Source organism: Schistocerca serialis, chromosome 1 (genome assembly GCF_023864345.2).
Source record: "Schistocerca serialis cubense isolate TAMUIC-IGC-003099 chromosome 1, iqSchSeri2.2, whole genome shotgun sequence".
Classification (NCBI taxonomy): domain Eukaryota; kingdom Metazoa; phylum Arthropoda; class Insecta; order Orthoptera; family Acrididae; genus Schistocerca; species Schistocerca serialis.
Genome location: NC_064638.1, coordinates 189,904,816 through 189,924,586, shown reverse-complemented (window position 1 = coordinate 189,924,586; position 19,771 = coordinate 189,904,816). Strand labels below are relative to the sequence as shown.

General features: G+C 39.4%; 1 protein-coding gene across 1 annotated transcript in view; it reads left to right on the top strand.

Annotated features, from left to right (window-relative positions):
• Window positions 1–15,201, top strand: part of LOC126457186 (irregular chiasm C-roughest protein-like) — a 479,812-nt gene extending 464,611 nt beyond the window's left edge. Inside the window, exon 7 of the mRNA XM_050093278.1 lies at window positions 14,754–15,201. Within this exon, the coding sequence (XP_049949235.1) occupies window positions 14,754–14,902 (149 nt within the window). The 3' untranslated portion in view covers window positions 14,903–15,201. The remainder of the gene's footprint in view (window positions 1–14,753) is intronic.
• The last annotated feature ends 4,570 nt before the right edge of the window (window positions 15,202–19,771 follow it).

Sequence of the window (19,771 nt, the reverse complement as noted above, 5' to 3'; positions counted from 1 at the left end):
TCAAAATCTAACATCTAACACAGTCATTCATATCATAGTGGTTAAGCGATTCACTAAATATTTGATATAAAAGAAATATAAAAATCCTTTGCAAACAATTTTTATGAAGATGTGTTAACATGATAGTAAAATAATGAAGATCAAATATGACAAGGCTGATTTAATCAGATACATTTAACAAAACGTAAAATTTCATATATACATGTATACTGTAGATCCAACTGCGTTACGCTGTTTGCAGAAAGACAGTAAAACAAACTGTCATAATACCTGGCCTTTGAGGTAGAAAATTGAATAGTGATTTACTTGTTTGGTGGTAAAATAGAAATGCCACTGGATAGTACCAACAAAATGGAAGACAAAACGATTTGCTGTTAATTATAAGCTATGTTCTCAAATACTACCATGCCAAGTGTTGTCTTTTGAGAGGTAGGCTGAAATTCCCATGTTATATCCTTCATGGCTCGCGACGCCTCGTTCCCCAAAGCACCAGATCGTCGAAAAATTCCCAAAACCAGCTGTTCTTCACCTGGACCTGTTCATTGAGCAGGTGAACACCAGATGACCTCAGATGAAGGTATATATACATATTTTCTGGGAGATCAATGAAGGCTGAGGCCTTGTGCAGCAATATGACTCCCGATTTCAGAAAGACGAGGCGTGTCGCCTCTCAACCAGAAGGGCGGTGAAGTTGGATCTCTCAGCTACATGCAGCCTATCCGAAGCTGCGTGTTCACCAAAGCTGAACGTAAGCTTTTCACCAGGCTGTTCCGTAAACAGGTGTCACTGTGTGGACATTCCATTCCGTACCCACTTGATTCGTGATGCATATGTCATTTATCAACCTCATTAACCAAAAGAAGCCCAAGGTTGCTATGTTTTGCTTTTTGTTAATTGATGCTACCTTTGTATGGCACGCAAATTCACTTGTTATCTGTACCTTCCATTTTGTTGCTACCTATATTTGTCTTGCATCTTGGTATTTTTTACAATACTTTTGTAAATTTTATCTACGTGATGAAAGCGTAGTTGTTCGCCCTGACAATATGTTGAATAGTGTGTAATTGTTTCACACGTTCAGCAGGTGAGTGTGGCAGCTTGAGAAGACGGTTAACAGAAAAATAAAAGAAGGCATTCTTATGCTGTTTCTGGTGATTTGAATGGTGGTCAGTAAAAATAATGGCATAAATATTTTTCTCAAAACCCCGAACCTGTGTTTCCCATTATCATTCCCGAAATGTAAGTCTACGAAGTTAACGGAACCATTGGTTTCCATTTCGCAGGTGAATTTCACTTTTTATGCAATCCATTGAGTCTGTCTGCAGTTGTATGAATTACAACATCATTATCATTAACCAGCACCAGTCTGTCATCACCCTACCTAAAGTGCACTATCTTCACTGCCAGATATAGATTTTCATCAAAACACGACTTTTCGAGATAGTTGATGAATATGTCGGCCAACAAGCCGGATATGGAGCTGCCCATGCTAAGCCCGTCATTCTGAAGAAACTTTTCTCCATAATATTTCAGTCATTTTACTTCGAACCTTCCTATAACAAATCAATAAATTTGTTACTTTCATCATTCGACAGCCTACTCCGAGAGCACAAATATTCCTTAATGACTCCAATAGCATTGGTAACCGGTACCTCAGCATGAAGGTTCACTATATCTAAAGATGGGGTTTGAGTGCTGCTCATGTTCTTCCTCACTTTGTCACTACTTTTGGTTGGAAGTTTTATACTGTTGTAATAATGTTTCTTTAAAGAATTAAGACACTTCCTAGAGTCTTTACTGAATGGATCCCCATCCTCCCCTTGACGATTCGTCTTATTGGCAATGAACGTTTATGGACCTTAACCTGCTCCCTAGGTGTGGGTTCATTACCTTCAGTTGTAGCTCCCTGACTAAAATATTCCTTTATATGTATATACCATTCAATCTGTTATGTGCTCCTGACGTTAGATCTCTAGCAAAGTCCCTTATAACACGAAATGACATATGAAAAATCACGGGGATTAGTAGCCCTCACAGTTCAAAATACAGTTTATACTACTCATAGCAAATTATTTCTTTTTTTTTATAAATAAGTAACCAATCTCACATTTACGTTTGCACTTTAGCACATTCCCATTCCTGCACATGCTGCTGAATTTTCCCAGTATATGCCTTGGTGTTATCTTATTTGCAATACATGCTTTGTCTAAACACAATGTGCTGGATGAATTTGGTCAGTCTGATCGTTAAATTTTTGTATGTACATTTATATTTAACTAATGAGATTGTGACTGATTGCCGTGTGCCTCAACTTCGTTAAGTTTCAGTCTGTTATTTATAACTAAAGCTTAATTGAAAAGAATTGTAAATCAAAACTAATATACATTCTTTGTCATTTGTTAATTTCCAGTATTTTTGGGAGCTTCCCCTTTTTTCTACTTCTCTTTAGAGACTGTATTGCTTCCCGTTCTACATCAGATGACTGGTTCTCTGTTAAAAGATCATAGGCAAAGAAGGCAAAGATTAAAACTTACTTTCTTAATCTCATGCTTCTACCATATTCATATAAACTAAACTGCCACAGTTGCGCCAGATTTATCAATATCTACTTTCTCACAATCCTTAAATGTGACCTTATGCACACCACTCTGTGGGAAGCGTTACTGTTTGTCTTTCCTATTGAGTTAAGATGTGGATACGCTGTTTGTATTATAAAATGCAGAGTTGCGAGGCTTCGACTTTTTTCCGAGAATATCTGAAATCTTGCACATACGGCAGAGCAATAGCCATTATTTATGGCGATGTATTTGATGGTTTTTAGTTCTGTTTGAACAGACTTAGATACTGAAACAGATACGAGCAGATGCAATATTGAATGAAAAGCTACGCGTTTGTGTCTGTATGGGTGCTGGGAGCTTCAGCGATTACTGCATCTGTAGCCATGGTTTTCCTGTAAATGCTAAATAAATGTCTCTTTGAGCCAATATATATTAAGCTCCAATACATTTGTAGAAGAGACTCTAAGATCCATTGTGAAGAGCGTTTTCTTATGTTGGAAGCTGAAATATTGTATTAATGTATCCAACGGCACAGTGGCACTTGTCCACAAACACAGAACGTCATCCACACCTCTCACCCAGTTCAGTTGCTATTTCTGTGGAAAATTTTGTTCGAAATTGTACAAGCAACTATACGTTATTTATAGAGTATATGATCGAATGCTAGCAAATGTCTTTATTGAAGCTATCATGCTTACAAAATTTAGTAACAATGTTAATCGGTTTTAGTCGTTAAGTATCATGAAAGTTCTGTTGAGTGATCAGCATCTGATACCAGTCATTCTCGTTATTGCGATCAAGACAGCTTTAATAAATTCTTATATTTGTATAATTTGCCAAAAGTAATTTTATGGGAAGCTTACCTTCCCACTGCAAGTCCGCATGTTATGTCCTCTTTGCTTCAGCCACCACCAGTCGTTTTTCTCCACAGGTAGCAAAACTTGTCTATTACTTCTTGTACTTTTGTTAATATTTCTTGTAACTTCTCTTCGATGTACCATCCATTCAGTTTAACTAGTGTTCCACGTTCTTTTCCATCTCTGACAGAATTACCATATCGTCGACAAATATCAAAGGCTTTTATCCCATCTCGCAGATCCTTATTTCTACTTCCAAATTTCCCCTCGCTTTCACTCACTGTTTGACCAAAGTATAGATTGAGTAGCATACGGAGTAGGTTATAACCTTATCCTAGTCCTTTCTCAATTTATGTCCTTTGACTCTTATAACTATAGCCTGGTAGTATGTTAGTTGCACATAACTTTTCAAATAAACAGACAAATACCCTCCGAACAGACCTTGAAGGCCCAAAGGTACTGTCTGGCTACCTTGCCACCCTCAGCCCTAGGGCATCACCGGATGTGGATATGGAGGGGATTGTGGTAAACACACTGCTCTCCTGGCCGTTATCAGTTTTCGTGACTGGACATAACTTTTCACTTCATGAAATTTTGGCTGCTACTCAGTATTACTAAATTTCATTACCGACGACATGATTAAAATCTGTCATTAAGTTTACAGAGCCTACCAATACAGATTTTACTTACTCCTTCTATACAGATAGATCAGTATCGTCATTTTTGCCTCTAATGTTAAGTAATTCCTCCGGTACCCAAGCTGATCTTCCTGACGGTCGGCTTCTCAGACTCTTTCAATTGTTTTGTAAATAAATCGTGTCAGTATTTTGCAACCATGAGTTCTCGAAAGGATGGGGCTATCGAGTCAAGTCAGTGAAATCAGTACCTGCCTTATTTGGATTAGTGCATCAGTAGCTTAGAGCCCACTGACTGGCTCATGTAGATTGGGTAGCCTACAAAGATTTTTCTTTTTTTATTTAATTAAATTTTTATGTTGTTCTCAAACTGCAACATTTTCTAAGCTTTTCACGCTAATTAAGTACATATAAGTACGGCTTTTTTCGAATGTGATTCTGACCAGAAAGCAATTCAGCAGCTGGAGTCCAAGGTTTTTGTTAATCACACCTTTTGTGTTATTGTAGAGACTTTTCATAGCGACTTCCATCCTCTAAAAAGTATTTCTTTACATCTAATCAAGAACAGAAATACCAATTTTCATACATTTAGCTTTAAAATTGTTTAATGTAACGAAGTATTTCCTAAAAATGTTTCGTCCCCTGTTGCACTCTCTTAGTGGTAGAATTTCCAGAAACACTGAAACACGTATTTTCATTAATTTCTAACCTAAAAGTCAAACATCAGTTTTCTTAGATGTAGTCTTCAAAATCCTTTAGTTGTTCTTTAGTAATTACTATTTTCAAAATATTTCCTCGAACTATTTTACCCTCATAGTGGTAGAATTTCCAAAAATGTTGAACCACGTACTTTTTCTATTCTGACTAGAAACTTAACACCAGTTTTCGTAACCGTAGTTTTAAAATTCGCTTATCAGCGACATACTTTGAAAAAGCCTTTACCTTTTTCACCTCCTTAGGATTGGTGCTTCTTAAACGATGCGTTTAGGATAAGATAAACCTCCTCTCTAAACTTCAAGAATCTATTCTTAGTGGTTTGCTCTGGGCGCTGATGTGTCAGTGAGTCAGTGTGATCCAGTTTCAGTCCCCTAATGGCTGAATTTCCAGAAATAGTGAAATACGTATTTTTCTTAAGTTTGTGACTGACAAGGGAAATTCCAATTTTCAAAGATTTGCCTTTAAAAAAGGTTTCATAATAAAATATTTCCACAAAATATCTCATTTCCTATTTCACCCCCTTAGAGATTCAGTTTCCAAAAAGACAGAAACACTATTTTTTGTTTGTAACCGTAATACAAACGTTCATAGACATATTCTTTAAAAATACTAGTAGTGCTACAATAATGATACTTTATCAAACAAAGCTTTCAGCCCCACTGGATTAAATTTCTGAATATCCAAATAACCGTATTTCTTTATTTCCGACCGACAAACAAGATACTAGTTTTTGTAGGTTTAGCTTCAATGTTACCTTAATAGCAACTCTTAAAGAAAATCCCCCCTTAGGGTTGGGACATCGATAAATCCCTTTTTAAACAATGCCTACAGTACAAGATCCACACATTTTGCTAATTCCACGTTTCTATTGTTAGTGGTTTAGGGCTGGCCGATGATGCGTCAATCAGTAAGTCAGCACATTGCCTTTTGTATATGGAGATTTTAAAAGTGTTGTTTTTTTCTGACTGTTAGCTGTTGGCTTCTGTATTCCATGTCACAAAGCTATCCACTGCACTTCTGTTGTGTTTCTTGTATCTCTCAAAATATTTTTCAGTTCTGCTTTTCTTACCATGTTTTCACTGAACACTATAGATATGCGTAAGATACATGGACAGTAGGGAGACACTGTGCGTCACGTGATACGTAAGCTGTTCTGCCATTGTTTCGATGTTGTTTGCCATCCAGAGCTCTTCGGCGATGGCACTGAAAAATTTGTTTTTAGGACAGAGCGAAAAGTGCCTGGAATTCTCGTCCTCATAATAGATTGTATCTTATTCCCATCTTCTTAATGAATCACCAATATCTTACTGTAGTTTTATTTTTGTACTTAATTTGGAGTGTAATAGATAATAATAGTTTGGGGGCGGGGTGTAGATAATAATGCAGACGTTACAATACAAAATCTTTCTTTAGGAAATCTTCCTTCCTATCCAAGATCAACAAAAACATTAAGTAACGTAACTGCCAGACAGATTTAGAACAGTCAAAGGCGAAGTCTCCGTGAGAATTTTTCGCTTTGTACTTGAGAATCATGTAGTCATGCAGAAGGTTATTCGAAATATGTACGAATAAAACACAATATCCCTAACAGACATTATAATTGTCACATTTATCATAATAATTGTGGAACAATCAACAGATATATTTTTATTGACAATATAGTAACAATTAAGTTCATGGCCTTATTCATGTACTAGTGGTACGCAACAGAGAGGCTAAATTACACGAATACTTCGAAAAGTCTAAGAATTGGGCTTCAGCAAAGAAAAAAAAACAGTAGTACAGCACAGGTACGAATGAAAACTAAATTATACAAATACTTGCAACTCTATTGTTGTACGTTCTTTGGAAGCGCCACACTAAATATCAAGTGAATTGAGCATAATGATTATCTGTTTAAGAAACTGTATTCATAAATTCGGCAAAAATTCGAATTGTTTTGCGATATTGTGGATAGCTTGAGATGGCAAACAATAAATGAAGGAAACGATGATACAGTTTCATGAAATTTTAAAGGGACAGAACCCCAAACACCTACTCAGCATTAGAAAAATTGGCCACAAAGGAAAAAAATTGTAAACTAGAAGGTGTATCACGTTTTAAAACTTCTTTGTTAAAGGTTTCGAGATCACATCTCTCTGAAGCGAACAAATTTTTCTACACGCGTTCATCATGTAATTATGCCATATATAAGAGCTCGTAGTAACTTCATTTAACTTTAAAGGGCGTACATAATTACCTCCTCCTGGTTAGATTTAAGTACTGGAAATCCCGAATGAAACATTCTCATTGAAGTAAAGTTCAGTTAACAGTAGTTAGAGATTCAAGGGCTTCTCTCGTCTCCATCCTCAGGAGATGAAACCGAATCCGTAACTTGTTTCACATACCACGAGGTTTCCGCAAAGTCGGGCTAACAACTATGAACTCACGCTGCTATTGTGTCAGAATAATTGGCAGGTACTCCACTCAGAGCATCTACCCGAGGATTGAAATACTGCATCGTGATGGAACAAATAGCTACTAGGAAGAAAGTAGATCGCGTCGGTTAAATACAGCAGAAGATAAACTTCATTTTCAAATACAGGACTATATAGTAACAGCGTTATTCAGTATAAGATGATCATTTAAAAATAACGCGCTGCGTCAGTTGGTTATTTGTTGTCCAGGTTAACGGTTTAGCATTTCTTCGTGAAGTATTAAAGCAAATCGCCTAGTCGGAAAGACTTTTTGATAAAATGTGTTGTAGAACAAGTACTATATGAGCATGCAATGTGCACCATTATTTACAATCATTTCGTATATAAGCACTCAGTTACGATTATCATATGCTGTGTCATCGTGTAACCGCTGAAAAAAAAACAGTTAAACGTACATTTATATGGACAGATACATAATCATACATAATCATAAATGTCCAGGCCATTAGAGTTGTGTACTGCTATGAACAATATCACCTCAAGTAAATGATAGTGTTATAATTTATTTATATAGGGGTTGGTCTGCGAGTGTTATTTCTTACATTGGCCCGAGGAAGAGAAACCATTCTGCAGACCTCATTAAGAAGTTATTATCACCAAAGGTATCCAAATAGCCCAGTCTTAAATGTCATCCTAAAATTACAAATTAAAATAAATAGTGAAATGAAAGTAAAAAAAAAACTACCCAAGAGAAATATAACCATAAACCATAGATACGACGCTTGTTGTTGCTGCTTTCAATCGTTGATGGTCTCTAGACCACTGAAGTCAAGCCCTCCATGATTAAAATATAGGGTTTGGGACACTATGCACATGGAGATAACAACTTATAGGGAAGCAAATATACCGAATCATTTTCATAGATAGAAAAAATCAAATAATTGCCCAATAAATTTAATATTCCCTTAAGGTTCCTGAAAGCACTTCTCTGATAGTTCACAAACATTTGTTGGTATAGGAGGACACTGGAAATTCATCATCAAATACGAAAACTGTAAGCTAATGGGACTGTAGTAGGTGGGTGTCACATTTATTTTACAAAACTGCTCCCCTTTCTATGACATTGTTGTATCCTCCTCCTGCAAAGCCATGCCTCGTGACTCTTTCTGTGACGACATAATGCTGCTTCACTCTCCCAAGGCGAACCTCTTTCTTTCAAATATACTTTCACAGAGATTTCAAGCAAACAAACACTCATTCAGACGTCCCATTCACAATCAAGTATTTTTCTGGTAATTCAATAAGAAACATGCAGTCAGTATGTAACTCAGAGCCGCTGGCTTCATCCTCTACCATCAAGTCACAGTTCTTCTTGTTGTTGTGGTCTTCAGCCCTGAAACTGGTTTGATGCAGCTCTCAATGCCACTCTATCCTGTGCAAGCTTCTTCATCTCCCAGTACCTACTGCAACCTAAATCCTTCTGAATCTGCTTAGTGTATTCATCTCTTGGTCTCCCTCTACGATTTTTACCCTCCACGCTGCCCTCCAATACTAAACTGGTGATCCCTTGATGCCTCAGAATAGGTCCTACCAAGCGATCCCTTCTTCTAGTCAAGTTGTGCGACAAATTTCTCTCCTCCCCAATTCTATTCAATACCTCCTCATTAGTTTTGTGATCTATCCATCTAATCTTCCTCATTCTTCTGTAGCACCACATTTCGAAAGCTTCTATTCTCTTCTTGTCCAAACCCTTTATCGTCCATATTTCACTACCATACATGGCTACACCCCATACAAATACTTTCAGAAACGACTTCCTGACAGTTAAATCTAAACTCGATGTTAGCAAATTTCTCTTCTTCAGAAACGCTTTAGTTGCCATTGCCAGTCTACATATTATATCCTCTCTACTTCGACCATCATCAGTTATTTTGTTCCCCAAATAGCAAAACTCGTCTACCACTTTAAGTATGTCATTTCCTAATCTAATTCCCTCAGCATCACCCGATTTAATTTGAATACATTCCATTATCATTGTTTTGCTGTTGCTGATGTTCATCTTATATCGTCCTTTCAAGACATTGTCAATTCCGTTCAGCTGCTCTTACAGATCCTTTGCTGTCTCTGATAGATTTATAATGTCATCGGCGAACCTCCAAGTTTTATTTCTTCTCCATGGATTTTAATTCCTACTCCGAATTTTTCTTTTGTTTAATTTACTGCTTGCTCATTATACAGATTGAATAACATGTGGGATAGGCTACCACCCTGTCTCACTCCCTTCCCAAGCTCTCCTTCCCTTTCATGCCCCTCTACTCTTATAACTGCCATCAGGTTACTGTACAAATTGTAAATAGTTTTCGCCTCCTGTATTTTATCCCTGCACTACTTCCCTTTCATGCCCCTCTATTCTTATAACTGCCATCAGGTTACTGTACAAATTGTAAATAGCTTTTCGCTTCCTGTATTTTATCCTTGCCACCTTCAGAATTTGAAAGAGAGTATTCCAGTCAACATTGTCAAAACCTTTCTCTAAGTCTACAAATGCTAGAAACGTAGGTTTGCCTTTCCTTAATTTATTTTGTAAGATAAGTCGTAGAGCTTGTATTGCCTCACGTGTTCCAACATTTCTACGGAATCCAAACTGATCTCTCCTAGGTCGGCTTCTACCAGTTTTCCAATTCGTCTGTAAAGAACTCGTGTTAGTATTTTGCAGCCGTGGCTTATTAAACCGATAGTTCGGTAAATTTCACATCCGTCAACACCTGCTTTCTTTGGAATTGGAATTATTATATTCTTCTTGATGTCTGAAGGTATTTCGCCTGTTTCATACATCTTGTTTAGCAGATGGTAGAGAGTTTGGTCAGGGCTGGCTCTCCCGACGCTATCAGTAGTTCTAATGGAATGTTTTCTACTCCAGGGGCCTTGTTTTGACTTGGGTCTTTCACTGCTTTATCAAACTCTTAATGCAGCATCAAATCTCCCATTTCATCATCTACATCCTCCTCACTTTCCATAATATTGTGCTCAAGAACATTGCCCTTGTATTGACCCTCTGTATACTCCTTCCACCTTTCTGCTTTCCCTTCGTTGTCAGAACTGGGTTTCCATCTGAGCTCTTGATATTAATGCAAGTGGTTCCCTTTTCTCCAAAGGTCTCTTTAATTTTCCTGTAGGCAGTATCTACCTTACCCCTAGTGATATATAGCTCTAAATACTTACATTTGTCCTCTAGCCATTCTTGCATAGCCATTTCACACTTCGCGTCGATCTCATTTTTGAGACCTTTGTATTCCGTTTTGGCTGCTTAATTTCTGCATTTTTGTATTTTCTCCTTTCTTCAATTAAATTCAATATATTTTCTTTTACCCAAGGATTTCTACTAGCCCTCGTCTTTTTACCTACTTGATCGTTTGCTTTCTTCACTATTATATCTCTCAAAGCTACCCATTCTTCGTCTACTGTATTTTTTCCCCCATTCTTGTCAATCATTCCCTAATGCTCTGCCTGAAACACTCTACAACCTCTGGTTCTGTCAGTTATCCAGTTCCCATATCCTTAAATTCATACCTTTTTGCAGTTCTTTCAATTTTAAGCTACGGTTCATAACCAATAGATTGTGGTCAGAGTCCACATCGACCCCTGGAAATGTCTCACAATCTAAAACCTAGTTCCTAAGTCTCTGTCTTACTATTACATAAAATATCTGAATCCTTGTAGTATCTCCAGGCTTCTTCCATGTATACAACCTTCTTTTATGGTTCTTGGACCATGTGTTAGTTTAACTCTCTCTTAAGGCTTGCCACCTCCACTGACTTATTCTCAGTACCCCAAATGGGCGAGTCATAGAGGAACTAAGCCAACGAGAATACACATACTTTCCTCCCTCAACCGTAAAAAAATGTGTTTTATCAAAGCAATGTCATGTTTGCATTTTCTTCTCTCTATCCCATATAGGGCAATCATAGAGCTTTTAAGCCATTAGAAACACACACACACACACTTACTTCTCCCAATCACAACCCAGAATATTACCCGACATTAATACAAAGCATCAGTCAGAGACCTCACTATGACAAGGATAATATCATTCTCAGCTGATAAGAATATAACATCTGTGTCTCTGAAAACTAACTGTGCCTTGTGGAGGCGTGGAGAGCAGCAGGATGGTTTGTCAGCAGAACATACAGCTAGCTTTCTCAAGATCCATACACAGATCTTTCCATCGTAGACCTGGTCTTTACTAGCCACTAAAATAAAACATCTAAAACCAGTGCTGTAGTTAACCAACCGTTAGAACGAAACTATCATCAGTATGTATTACATATGGTTATTCATCCCCAAACTGCCTATTATTTAGTTCGATATTTTTACTCCCTGCACAGTGCAATGGATCCATAAAAAGAATATTCATGTCTAGTTTATCATTACATGTAGAGATCTGTTCTCTGACAGAGAAAATCGGGCACAGCTCTCACGTTGGTAGTACCCATCTGTCTTGCAATATTCTGGGCTGTAATTGCATACCAATGACGATTTTCTCAAGTCTGCAGTCATAAGAGACAAAGCGTGCACATAATGTCGTTAATGTCCTAGGCTCCTTTAATTCCTGAATGTCAAACTGAACTGAATAAGGAATGGTGAAGGAAGTATTTATGTGGAAAGACTGAATATGTCTTTGCCAAAAGGAGGTTCTACATAAAAAGACTGGTATTGCATTGAAGAGTTATTCATAAGTACTTCGTTTCTAAAAGGAGGTCCAACATAAAAAGACTTGCTTTGCACTGTAAGGTTATTCATAAATACCTCCAGTTTTTCAGAAGATGACTGCATGTAAACTCCAGGATGTAAAGAAAAATGACACATATCAGCGGATAGAGAAACTCACCAAGTCTCTATTTGTAATATGTACTGTGGTGTAGTTTGCAAAGGCAATCACTAGAAGGCAAGTGGATAAACACATGTAGATAAATCACCCAGTGCATGCTGTCACATGGAATTAATCATGACTGCAAACCAAAGAACAGGTTTCCAAAGCAGGCTGGTGTTGTAGTGACTTAGTGAATTGCACACATGCCCTTTTTGCCCCATATTGACATTTGTGTAACAAATGGTGGCCACATCGATGACATGTAATATGCATTTGTACTTGAAGAAGTGCTCTATCCACTGGTATGTGCCTATTTTCTGTATGTTCACATGGTTCAAATGGTTCTGAGCCCTATGGAACTTAACATCTGAGGTCATCAGTCCCCTAGAACTTAGAACTAATTAAACCTAACTAACCTAAGGGCATCAAATACGAGGGTCACCCCAAAAGAAATGCACACTAATTTTGTAAAAATACAATTCTCATTCTGCATGTGTGAAAGTTTTACAGTGTGTAGATACATCCTTCCCGCTTGTTTTCAAACTTAGTTCAACCTTTTCCCGTGAGTGGCGCCGTCATAGCATGTCTTACAGATGGCTGCTACATTTGACGTTCGTCAGAAGCCACGTACTGTTACTGAATTTCTATGTTGTGGAAACGAGACAGTCGGAAACATCCACAAGAGTTGAAAAGGACGTATGGAGATGCTACTGTTGATCGCAGTACAGTTAGTCGGTGGGCAAGCAGGTTACGTGATGAAAGCAGGCACAGCAATATTGAGAATTGTCCTCGCAGCGGCATACCTCGTACTGCACACACTCCAGACAATGTGCAGAGAGATAACGAATTGGTGACTGCTGACCGACGCATTACAGTGAACGAATTGTGACGCTACTTTGGGATAGGGGAAGGAAGTGTTTGCACAATACTGAAAGTGTTGGACTTTTAAGAGATTTGTGAAAGGTGGGTTCCCAGGATGTTGACAGTGGCTCACAAAGGAACAAGAAGAACGGTATGCAGCGAACTTTTGGAACAGTACGAGAACGGTGAAGATGAATTTCTTGGAAGAATTGTAACAGGTGATTGAAACATGGCTCCATAATGTTTCACCAGACAAAGAAGCAATCAATGGAGTTACATCATGCAAATTTACCCAAGGAAAAAAAATTCAAAACCACACCTGCTGGAAAAGTTATGGCTAGGGTGTTTTTCGATTCCGAACGACTCTTGCTTGTAGACATCATGCCAAGTGGAATCACCATAAATTCTGATGCATATGAGTCGACATTGAAGAATCTTCAAGCTCGACTGAGTCGTGTTCGACTGCATCGGCAAAAACAGGATGTTTTGCTGTTGCACCACAATGCACGGCCACATGTCAGTAAAAAAAAAAAAAAAAAAAAAAAAAAAAATGAAAGCGATCACAAAACTCGGATGGACAACACTGAAACACCCGCCTTACCGCCTTACAGTCCTTACCTGGCTCCGTGTGACTATCATCTCTTTGGGAAACTGAAAGACTCTCCTCGTAGAACAAGGTTTGAAGATGATGACTCCCTTGTGCACGCTGCCAAGCAGTGGCTCCAACAGGTTGGTCCAGAATTTTACCGTGCGGGTATACAGGCGCAGTTTCCAAGATGGCGTAAGGTTCAAATGGCTCTGAGCACTATGGGACTTAACCGCTGTGGTCATCAGTCCCCTAGAACTTAGAACTACTTAAACCTAACTAACCTAAGGACATCACACACATCCATGCTCGTGGCAGGATTCGAACCTGTGACCGTAGTAGTCGCGCGGTTCCAGACTTCAGCGCCTAGAACCGCTCGGCCACTCCGGCCGGCATGGCGTAAGGCAGTTGAGAGGGATGGAAATTATGTGGAGAAATGAAAATATTCCAGATGAGGTTTTCACTCTGCAGCGGAGTGTACGCTGATATGAAACTTCCTGGCAGATTAAGACTGTGTGCCGGACGGAGACTCGAACTTGGTACCTTTGCCTTTTGCGGGCAAGTGCTCTACCACTGAGCTACCCAAGCACGACTCACGCCCCGTCTTCACAGCTTTAATTCTGCCAGTACCTCGTCTCCTACCTTCCAAACTTTACAGAAGCTCTCCTGCGAACCTTGCAGAACTAGCACTCCTGAAAGAAAGAATATTGCGGAGACATGGCTTAGCCATAGCCTGCGGGTTTTTCCAGAATGAGATTTTCCCTCTGCAGCGGAGTGTGCGCTGATATGAAACTTCCTGGCAAATTAAAACTGTGTGCGGGACCGAGACTCGAACTCGGGACCTTTGCCTTTCGCGGGCAAGTGCTCTACCACTGAGCTAACCAATTTTTAATGAAAATATTATTCGTAAAGGACGTATGTACACATTGTAAAACTTTCAAACATTTAGAATAAGAAAATGGATTTAAAAAAAATAGTGTGCATTTCTTTTGGAGGGACCCTCGTACATGCATGCCCGAGGCACGATTCGATCCTGCGACCGTAACGGTCGCGCGGTTCCAGACTGAAGCGCCTAGAGCCGCTCGGCCACACCGGGCGGCTTTCTGTATGTCTTGTAATACTTGTGACGTCTTTTTCAGAGACGCGCGATCTCATATTCACGTCCAGTCAGTTGTAGATGCTTGCGAGACGAGCTCTCCTCCAGCAGCAGGTGTCTGCTGTCGTATCCACTCTGTGTGTGTGTGTCGCGCAGGCGAGACGCCTGCGGCGATGCAGCACGGCGGGTCAGCCGGCTGGTGGTCACGTGGCCCCGGTGTGGTCGGCGCGCTGTGGCGGCTGCTGGCCGCGTGTCTGCTGCCGCGGCTGCTGCTGCCGCTGCCGCTGCCGATGACCTCCAGGTGACGTCACTAGCCACCGGCCAGCCACGGCGGGAAGGGCCAGGCGGTGCCGCCGGGCGCGCAACCACCGACGGGTGCGACGGGGCGGTATGGGTGGGCTCAGACGAGAGACTGTGACCACGGACAGTACTTCGCAAGTGGTGAGAGAAGGAAATAGTTGAGGTGATGTGAGCACACATATGCATAAATATATATGACAATGTCGTTTTTGAAGTATAGAGATAATTCTATTTCAACGTGTACTATATTTATAATGTGATGTTTGTAGAAAATAAAGAAAAATGTATTTCACGTTCCACACAAGCCCCTTTCCCTGAGACTTACAAATCAGAAATCCCTTGGCAATTGCCATAGTTCTAATGCCTTTTAGATGTTGATGGTCTTTCTTTCCATGCCTGCTGAGAAACGTCGAGAGATCTACTGCCTCAAGCAAGAAACTGTTCTTTAATTGTTTCCTTTACCCAAACATGTTTCACCACTTTCTTGCCATCTCCAGTGGGATTTGTTTATAGATCACTGTGAAAAACATCATGCCGGGGTAACACTAAAATTTCACCCGAATATTATTACACAGGACGTCCCAGGAGCAGCGATCAATATTCACCTATGTGACAGGAATTTTCATTCAAAACAAAAGACCTTATGCAAGCATGATTTCTGAGAGAATACAAATTTGAATTACATTTTTGTTACCCATCCAACGTGTTTGACATTTTATTCTACCCAACCTAGCTCATTGTTTTAACCCCCTTTTTGGTCTAGATGCCTTTCTGCCCTAGGAATACTAATGGACCCAAAACTGAACGTTGTGGGACTCTCTTTGTGATATCGTCCCAGTCACAAAAATTTTCTGTGTCTAGAACGTTGTTTCAATTATTCTCCACATTCTTTTGCATTCTGTTTGTTAAGCATGATTTAAACCAATACTGTGTTCCATAAATAACAATGTAAATGAATGTTCTTTGATTTTATTCTATTCACACAACTGTGCAAATCAATAACCACGACACGTGCGTTACACCAAGTCATAGTACCAACAAGGTAAAAAAGCGTCCAGTATCAGAATACAGTTAACAACTGTCTCATCTCAGAAACCATTTGGAACGTCCAAATCAAGTTCCTTGCTTCAGATGAGTGTTCCAAATATATCCCTGAATGTTGACAAATCCGTGTGGGACACCGTTTACATATAATATATCTCACATTTTTTGCATTGGTTTACTGGCACATTACAGAACACTGGTTACTGACACATTACAGAACAGAGACCTAAACACCTTGTGTCTAATTTGTGGCGAAAGTTAGGCATATACATAAGGTCTAATGGGTGTAAGTGCAAATACTTTTATGTGTGGTATCTCAATAGCTACACACATCAATGTGTTGCTTGTTTTTCCCATACGTCGAACAATCTTCCCATAAATACATCACAAACCTTAGGACTAATGTTTTCTACTTAGTCGTGACCTCAACAGTAAGTGGACTACATCTGTCAGTATAAATTAACAATTCTGATCCCAAATAGCGACACTTCATCACGTGACCTGCTTCCCAGGGGAACAAGAGCATTAATGGCTTTCTTGTGTCACACGGAGTACAACCAAAACAACACACATTCGATCTGAAACAGCTATAACTGTTAGTCTGCAAATGATACAAATACTGACGTAATGTGGTTCAGTGTACTCTCCTCAGTCAACAGTAGAAATATCTGCAATTATACCCAATACACTACCATTTGTAGACTTAGAGAAAGCTTTTCACAATGTTGACTGGAATACTCTCATTCAAATGCTGAATGTGTCAGGGGTAAAATACAGCGAGCGAATGGCTATTTACAATTTGTACAGTTGGCAATTATAAGAGTCGATTGGAATGAAAGGGAAGCAGTGGTTGGGAAGGGAGTGAGACAGGTTTTTAGCCTCTCGCCAATGTTATTCAATCTGTATATTGAGCGAGCAGTGAAGAAAACAAAAGAAAAATTCGGAGTAGGTGTTAAAATCATTGCAGAAGAAATAAAAACAATAAGGTTCGCCGATGACATTGTAATTCTGCCACAGACAGCAACGGACTTGGAAGAGCAGTTGAACGGAATGGACAGTGTCTTGAAAGGAGGATATAAGATGAACATCAACAAAACCAAACGAGGATAATGGAATGTAGTCGAATTAAATCGTGCTATGCTGCGGGTATTAGATTAGGAAATGAGACACTTAAAGTAGTAGACGAGTTTTGCTATTTGGGGAGAAAAATAACTGATGATGGTCGAAGTAGAGAGGATATAAAATGTAGATTGGCAATTTGCAAGGGAAGCGTTTGTGAATAAGAGAAATTTGTTAACATCGAGTATAGATTTAAGTGTCAGGAAGTCGTTTCTCAAAGTATTTGTATGGAGTGTGGCCATGTATGGAAGTGAAACGTGGACGATAAATAGTTTGGACAAGAAAAGATAAGAAGCTTTCGAAATGTGGTGCTACAGAAGAATGCTGAAGATTAGATGGGTAGATCACATAACTAATGAGGAGGTATTGAACAGAATTGGGGAGAAGAGGCACAACTTGACAAGAAGAAGGGATCGGTTGGTAGGCCATATTCTGAGGCATCAAGAGATCACCGATTTAGCACTGGAGGGCAGCGTGGAGGGTAAAAATCGTAGAGGGAGACCAAGAGATAAATACACTAAGCATATTCAGACGGATGTAGGTTACAGTAGATACTGGGAGATGAAGAAGTTTGCACAGGACAGAGTAGCATGGAGAGCTGCAGCAAACCAGTCTCTGGACTGAAGACCACTCAACAACAACCCATTACACCCTGTATATATAAATCTCTATTGGCTTGTATCAACTGAACCTGGTGAGAGTTCTTTCTTCTTTAGAATCTCCACTACCTTTGATTCCTGGCCCATATTAATTACCACGCTTTGAAGATGTGGAGCAATGTGTTTTATATTCTGTGAGGAGGAAGAGATTTTAGGAAGCCGCTAATGATCACCAAATGGGGACAGGTTCGCTGGCTGATCTATACGCTGTTACAGTATGCGATGCTTGATAATTAACCTCTCAGCAACTCGTCGCTGGCTTCGATAGATTACTCTGGTGGTGGCAGATTCCTTCGAATGGAGATGGCCACGGTGCATTTTGGCTTCGCAACCTGTGAATAAATGCACGACTGTGAGGCAGATTGTTCCGTGCATAGGGGCACCAAGATTCAATTATCTTTAAAGCAGGCTGAAACTACATTTCTTGACCAAGTTTTCAGCTGGCGTGTCGACCGTTTGCTAAAGGTCTGGCAGCAGTCGCAGAATCCCAGATAACTGTTACTAGTTAATTCATCATACTGAAAATGGAGCAAGCTAACCGTACACAACAACATATTATTTCCTAAATGTCATGAGACAGTTGTTAACTATATTCTGATGGTGGAAGCTTTTTATCTTGTTGGGACTATGACTTTGTGTAACGCACGTGACACTGTCATTGGTTTTGGACACTTGTGCGAATAGAATAAAATTAAAGAACATTCAAATGCTGTTGCCAGAGCAGAAGAAGAGTAACAAGGAGGATTTATGTGCCAGAAGGTGTACTACATGCTGATAGTTTGACCAACTGGTATGTGGAATTTCTGTTGGAGATATTAGAATAAGATAGTTAACCCGTGTCACTTTTTTCGAATTGTAGTGCTCTCTTGCAAAATTCCAGTCCACCAATTTACACAGTCCATCCACATTTATATGATCACCGCCTGTGCAGAAAACATTCCAGTCGTTGTCTAGTGCAGAAACGGAGCGATTTGTCTGACGTCCAAAAGGGCGTCATCAGTGCCAAGAATGGACGCACTTCTTGAGAAAAAAATTAATAATAAAATACTTATTACTTATACAAGTAGTAGCTGAGTGCAACACTTTATATCGACATTAAATTGAAGAATAAGACGGACATTTGCAGTAATGCCCTTGAGATACGTTATAAATTTAATACCACAAAGTTTCACTTATTCAGGACAACGGGTAAACTGATTTCTGATACTCTTTTAGAAACTTATTCTGAGATAATTCACAGCCTTCCATGACACACTAAGACCAAAACCAAACAATAGTACACATCTCTTATCACAAATAATCTCAGTGTTTCTTACGTGGGTTTAAGACATTACTCTGAGACAAAAGGAGCCTTAATGAGGAGATTTTTATTAGTGTTTTACTGAATGTCATTACCAGGCAGCATTACCATTGGCAGAGTGTGCTGTTGTGTGGTATTCGTGTGCTGGCAAGGGGTGAATTTAGTGCTTGATGATGGTCATCCTGAACTGCGCCGTGTGTGTACTTGCAGTGGAAATGATTGATAGCCTTTGACTATACACTCCCCTATACAGTATTTTGGATATCCTGTCATTACATATTGAGATGCTTCTTTGACTTCCCTACCTCTTGTTCTACCGTATTTGTATTTTACATTCCTGTCGTTTTACTGCCCAGCTCGCATTTCACCAATAACATTATTCCTTAGCAATTGTGATTGTCGGTCTGTTGTGAAGCTCTCCTACCCAAATTAAATAACTCATATGCTGAGAATACTAACTTCTAATAGCTTTCCAGAAAATCGTTTAGTTTTGAGATAATTCTCTTGGAATCTATGCACATAAAGGCGTGTTGAGCCAAAAATCGACTTGTCACCCAGCTCTTCCATCGTGCGTTATTGCTGATACGGCAGTGTAAATCAACGTATCCGTTTCGAAAGTTCAATGTCGCTTCGAGTCTCTCCTTAAATCCGGTGAGCTAATTTCACACGTCTTCTCCCCTGTCTATAGCTACATCTACCGACATACCCCGCAACCTACCTTACAGTTCACGGCAGAGGGTGTCTTTCAGCGG